This window comes from Acanthopagrus latus, chromosome 1, assembly GCF_904848185.1.
Source record: "Acanthopagrus latus isolate v.2019 chromosome 1, fAcaLat1.1, whole genome shotgun sequence".
NCBI classification, from domain to species: domain Eukaryota; kingdom Metazoa; phylum Chordata; class Actinopteri; order Spariformes; family Sparidae; genus Acanthopagrus; species Acanthopagrus latus.
This window is the reverse complement of record NC_051039.1, coordinates 5,819,374-5,825,372: the sequence shown is the minus strand read 5'-3', so window position 1 is coordinate 5,825,372 and position 5,999 is coordinate 5,819,374. Positions and strand designations below refer to the sequence as shown.

The 5,999-nt window shown below is 40.9% G+C and overlaps 1 protein-coding gene across 1 annotated transcript; it reads left to right on the top strand.

Annotated features, from left to right (window-relative positions):
• Positions 1-1,130: 1,130 nt before the first annotated feature.
• On the top strand, positions 1,131-5,731 carry thumpd1 (THUMP domain containing 1). The gene is made up of 5 exons (XM_037094008.1): positions 1,131-1,675; positions 2,892-3,069; positions 3,167-3,252; positions 3,489-3,651; positions 3,740-5,731. Exons 1-5 carry the CDS (start codon positions 1,472-1,474, stop codon positions 4,066-4,068), a joined length of 960 nt encoding a protein of 319 aa, XP_036949903.1. The 5' UTR covers positions 1,131-1,471; the 3' UTR covers positions 4,069-5,731.
• Positions 5,732-5,999: the final 268 nt, after the last annotated feature.

The window sequence follows — 5,999 nt, the reverse complement described above, 5'->3', positions numbered from 1 at the left end:
GCATGTAAATGGACACATAAAGCAGAATGTACAGAAGAGTTTACTGACCGTGTTTGTATCCTCAGAGAAGAGCTGCTCCGATCAGAATGCAGATCCATTAGTGGATTAAATAGGCATCTATAGTTTTGGAGGGAAATGCTCTTACTTCACGCGGGAAAACGAGAGAGACCGCCCCTTTTGGCGCGCACCACCTGGATTCGTCAGAGAGTCTGTGGGTGGGACTTTTTTTGCGTGGTTTACGGCGGAACAAAGGCAAGTGCATCGACCACAACGTCCAATAGGTGGCGCCTGCTTGACACAGTCCCCCGAGGTTTGACACCTCCCATCTCCCATTGTCTGAGAGCGCACCTGAATGCATCCTCAGTTCCCCAATGAGAGGATCAACTCAGAAAATAAGAGCAGATCAGTATTTCTCGAAAAGTACACAGCAAAAGTATTTCATATTATTCATGCAAGTAGTCTAGGAAGTACTAAGTTCAGCAGTATATGAATCTTCAACTACTTATGGAAACAATGTTTTTTTTTCTCATGTCGTAATTTACTTTGAAATCCGGAAAGATACCCACATAATACCTTCAGTTTATTTGCAGATTCGTTATTAAGCTTTTTTTCCCCCTGATAACCAGAAACAGCGTTTGTTTATGTATTTATTTATTTATCTATCACAACAAAAACAAATCAATTTAAAAATTTGCTGCTTAAGAACCTAAGAAGTAATTAATAAGTAAAAGTTATTAAATAAATTAAGTGAAGTACAATATTTAAATATAGTGGAGTGTAAGTTCAAAATATGTATGTGAATCTTGGACTACTTATGGATATATTTTTTTTTTTCACAAGTCGTACTTTGAAATCTGGTATTATACATGCATGTAAGTAATGTATTACTTACTCAGCTATATAATTACTTTTATTTATTTCAGATACTTATACTACTATAGTAAGTGATATTTTAACACGATATATGTGCTTTTACAAGTATGACTTTCGGGTACTTTTCACGACACTGAGTACTTGAGTAAATGTACTTAGTTACATTTAACACGTCTTTTCCATTTAATGCAGCGTTACTGTTTATAGATATGGGCATGAAGGCGCACGACGTTTCGCGAGAGCGCCGGCCGGACACGTTTGTCCCTCCTCGCTCGCCGTACAGCACAACTGAAAAACGTGCCGTGTTGTGACTGAATGAGAGCTCGTCCGTGAACACAGCCGCCGCAGTTTCTACACGAACACATGTGTACACGGACAGGCTGTGTTATCCTGTAAACTTCACCCGGCTTTCACTTTGTGGTCGCGGCAGCTTTAAAAACATCTCGGAGAGCTAGTAACTTGTTAGCTTCGAGTGCTAAGCTAGCTGTAAAGCCGAAGAGAGAGGGAGGGGGGAGGAACCAAAACAAGAAGGTAGCACCGCCGCTGTGTAGCTCCGGGACAACGTTTTTGACCTGTAACCAGAACCTCCCTGCTGACAATGTCGGCCGTGGCCAACGACTCGAGGAAACGGAGCAAGAAGCGGTACGGAGCCGGCCACAACAAGCGGTGGAAGGGCTCCCGGGAGCTGGAGGTGGGCATGCAGGGGATCCTCATCACATGCAACATGAACGAGAGGAAGTGCACAGCGGAGGCCTTCAACCTGCTCAATGAGTACGCAGACCAGCTCTTCGGGCCTGAGAAGGTGAGTTCAGGAGCACTTTATAGTCTCTCACATGCACATCAGAGCTCTTATGCTTCACTGTGGTCCAGTCTCTGTGCTGCTGTGCAAGTTGACCTCCATCTTGTCACAGCTGAGAGAAAAACAGAATATTTAAATACACTTTGTTACTTTATCTAATGCCATTTTTTTTAATCGCATGGTAGTTCTGTGTGTTGCATTCAGGTAGACAGAGTCGAATCCTCTCATTGTGCACATGCCGAAGACAGGATACTTGAATTAAAGGAGAAATTCGCCCAAAAAATGAAATTTCAGTCAATACCTGCTCACCCCGCTGCTGCTGGAAAGTTGAATGAATTTTCTTAGTCAGCCAAACATTTCTGGAGTTTTACAGCAAGACGGTGTTGCATTGTTCTGCTGGACAATTGAAGCAGATGGGGATTTGTTTTAAAACGACCCAGAAAAACACAAAATGGCTCCATAAAACACAAAACACATCATCAAAGTCTCCTGGAAGCCCCAAGATCCAGGATAGATTTGAAAAGACATCATTGGCACCTGTTTCAAAGGGTTTCACTGTGGCTGCTGAGCTAAAACCGTTGACATACACCCCATTTGAAGTGGGAGCACATGCTTGATTGAATGTCGAGGGTATAAATAAAGTCTTTTCAAATCAATTTGTGACATCAGGGCTTCTGTAGACTCGCTTTATGCCGGACAAGCTGTATGGAGCCATTTAAGTCATTTATGTTAATTTTCGGGTTTGTGGGTTTTTTGACATTTTAAAAAAAAGTCCCCATCTACGTCAGTTGTTTCAGAGATTTTCTATGAAGCCTCAGAAATGTTTTGTGCACTACAAAACTTAACCTGACTTTCCATCTGCATGAGGGTGAGTGGATACGTACTGATTTCTTTTATGTTTCGGCGAACTCATCCTTAAACATGAGGCTGGTCCCTTTGTCAGTTCCCACTATTTGTCTCTTAGTAATTAGCCACTAAGTGTGAATTCGGAATAGCTATATCTATTAATCAGTTAGAAAATCAATCACAAAGGAGAGATCAGGATGAAAACTGTCATATTTTGCTGCGTCCATCTTATCAAATTTGAGGGATTGCTTTTTTTTATGTCATGTCTTTTTTATTTTGTTGTCACTTTAGCATTTTTGTTGGCATTTTTAAATACTTCATCGACAGGATACATCGACACTGTAATAATAAAGTGCATCTCTCATGATCACAGCTCCAAGATAATAATGGGAGCAGCAGCGAAGAAGAGGAGGCTGAGGAGGAGGATGTTGATGTAGCGCTGAAGAAGGAGGTGGCACAGCTGCAAGCATCTGGAGCTAAACGGGAGCAGCGCTTCCAGGCTTTGGAAAGTGGAGCAAACAATGTCATCTTCATCAAGACTCACAATCTGGGTAAGTCCTGTCATAAAATGAGTCAGTGATGTGATTTATTCTTGGCTTTTATTTTTAATGCGACCACGTTTTTTTTTTTTTTCCCCTCCACTTTTAGAATCTGACAAGCTGGTTCATCACATCCTGTCTGATCTCCACACCACCAAGAAGAAAAAGTCACGTGTGATCCTTCGAATGCTGCCAGTGAGAAGCTAAAAACAAAATATAAGTTCTCAAATGACCAAAGTTTAATAAGCTTGTGTCCTTATTATTACAGTGGTCTGAGACAGTGGGTTTGAAATTATTTGACATTTAATAGATAACACTTGTAATTAGTGTTTAACAATCAAACTTATGTTAAAATGTATATCAAGACTAAACTGATCTGAGATTCATGTTCTCATCTGCAGTGTCTCATCCTTGTTTTTTGTATCTCCCAGGTAACTGGAACATGCAAGGCCTTCCAGGAAGACATGGTGAAGTACCTGACCACTTTCCTGGAGCCTTGGTTCAAAACCCCAAACTGCGGTACCTACCAGATCGCCTTCAAGGCCCGAAACAGCAGCCACAACAAGAGAGACGAAATCATCAAATCAATCGCAGGTAGTGTTGGACTGTTGTTAATACGTTGTGATCATTTGATCAGGACTGAACAAATCTGACCCGTGTGTTTTGATTCTGACCGTCGCAGGCTTAGTGGGGAAGCTGAACCCGAAGAACAAGGTGGATCTGACCAACCCAGAACTGACGATCATTGTGGAGGTCATCAAGGCCGTGTGCTGCCTCAGCGTGGTTAAAGACTATACGCTGTATAGAAAGTACAATGTCCAGGAAGTAGTGAAAGAGGACACACCGAAGCCTGACGTGACCACCGTAAAAAAATCAGACGCAATCGCAGCTGAGCAGAAGGAAGAGCGTGACGCGGACGAGACAAACAAGGACGAGAAGAAAGGCGACGGAGACAAAGATGTGCCGCTGGACAGCGAGCAGGTCGATAAGGGTGAAGGTGACGGAGAGTAACTGCTCACATTGAGAGTCAATTATTGTCAGTTGGTGATTTAGATTCAACATTTCTTTTTAAACAAACATCTCAAGTTGCTTTATAATGTAGTGCTTTTATTTTGTAATAAGGATTCATAAGGAAGATTTTTTTTTTTCATAGCTGATAACCGAATAATAATGTGTCAAAGAGTCGAACAGAATCCAGGTAAATGTTTTTTATGTTTCATCCATATCTGTGACACACTGGTTCAGACTGAGTCAATGTCCATTTTTAAATAACAATGACTTTAAATTAACTGTACATGTCACCATCTCACATCATAGCTCCTCCACCAACTGACTTTTTTTAATGCTGACTTTGATTTTTTTTTTAAATTTCAGTGTCGTCTTATTTCCGAGATTTTTACTCCAAAGAAAAGAGAGTTTTGTTCAGGTGGACTGGTGTGATTTTTTTTTTTGTAACTGGTATTTCCTAAAACAGTCCCTGAATTAAAGCGACCTGTGTGTTTGACCTTTCTTGGCAAATATCATTTTACTCATGTTATGGGACATTGTACTTGATTGATACAACTGGTGCAGAACAAATACAAAACAACATGGATCCAACACAGAGTAGATGAAAAGAAAGAGGGGAAACTACATGAATATACCATATTTACAGAAATCTGCTAAATCACACCTGCAGGGTGTTGGTGGTTAATCACTTCACATCATGTTGTGAAATGTCCTGTCTGACAGTTGCTGTGTCTCAGTTCAGGGTCTGCATCTTTCGGAGGAGCATTTGAAGGCCAATTACGTCACAGTGCCACGCAAAGGCTGTCCCAATCCGCAGCTACTATCCTTTGTGGCCTCACTTATCCCAAGAATCTTTGCGTGCCTGAAAAAGACTAAAGAGAGAAAATGGTGACATCGCGTGGCGTAGATCTTCACTTTCGTGGGCCTGGGTGGCAGAAATCACGACGTAAGGGTAAAACATCTGGTGACACAACCAGGAAATGCTCCAAAGACTAGACCGTCCCAGTTAACACCAGCTGACACAGTTAACAAGGTCTCTCTGAAGGACTCACCTTCGAAGACCGCAAAGGCCGAGTCCTTCTAAAGATCCAGACCCTGAATTGAGACACAGTTATGTGCAACACCACCACAATTCAACTTGCAGTTCTTCTCTGCACCACAAGATGGAGTTAATCCCTCATTGTGTAGAGATACGGAGGTCTGTGTGACAGGTGCATGTGGTTATTACTAATGGATGAATCATTTATCAAAATCCACTTACTTTATTTGCCACCATCTGGTACAAACAGCTGTTTTAAATAATTTTCTGAATAATTTTCTAAATCTCTTGCAGCTGTTTGTAATTGTGAACGGTATTTACTTTTATATCAGGTTAAAATGATCACACACCTTGTGATTTGATAGATGGTGTTTCATACGTGTTCAAGCAGCTGAACTGTGATTTACAACTATAACTATAACCAACGAGTTTCTGGAGTGAAAATATGTCTTGTGAACTCAGCAGAAGAAATCCAAAATCAATGAAGTAACAAGACTGTAGATGAAGAGTCGTGTTCACCAGGTTCACCATTTTACTTACCGCTAAACACAAGAGCAATGGATACTGACAGAGCAGTGATGGAGGGGAAGTAAAAATAAATACTGACCTGCTTGAGTACAACAATGAGTATTTTGATTTTCTGCTAATTTATTCTTCTTTTTCGCTACATTTTGTACTTTTAACTTAAGTAACTCGTTACTCTGCAGTTTGCACGCTGCAGCCAAGCCAAAAAGGTGAATTTTAAAAGTAATTTATCCACAAGCAGATATTAAAAAATGATTCAGATTATCAGAAAAATGCTGAATATCGGATCTGATAACTGACCAGGTCGATAATCCCTTGGCTCATAGCGTACAGTGCAGACAAACATGTACAAAATATATACAAATTACTA

What these genes read in the sequence shown, in the direction of transcription:
- thumpd1 (XM_037094008.1), top strand. Translation starts at nt 1,472, where the DNA reads ATGTCGGCCGTGGCCAACGACTCGAGGAAACGGAGCAAGAAGCGGTAC. An exon ending in TGATCCTTCGAATGCTGCCA is followed by an intron (nt 3,253 to 3,488) that starts GTGAGAAGCTAA and finishes TGTATCTCCCAG; the next exon opens with GTAACTGGAACATGCAAGGC. An exon ending in AATCATCAAATCAATCGCAG is followed by an intron (nt 3,652 to 3,739) that starts GTAGTGTTGGAC and finishes TGACCGTCGCAG; the next exon opens with GCTTAGTGGGGAAGCTGAAC.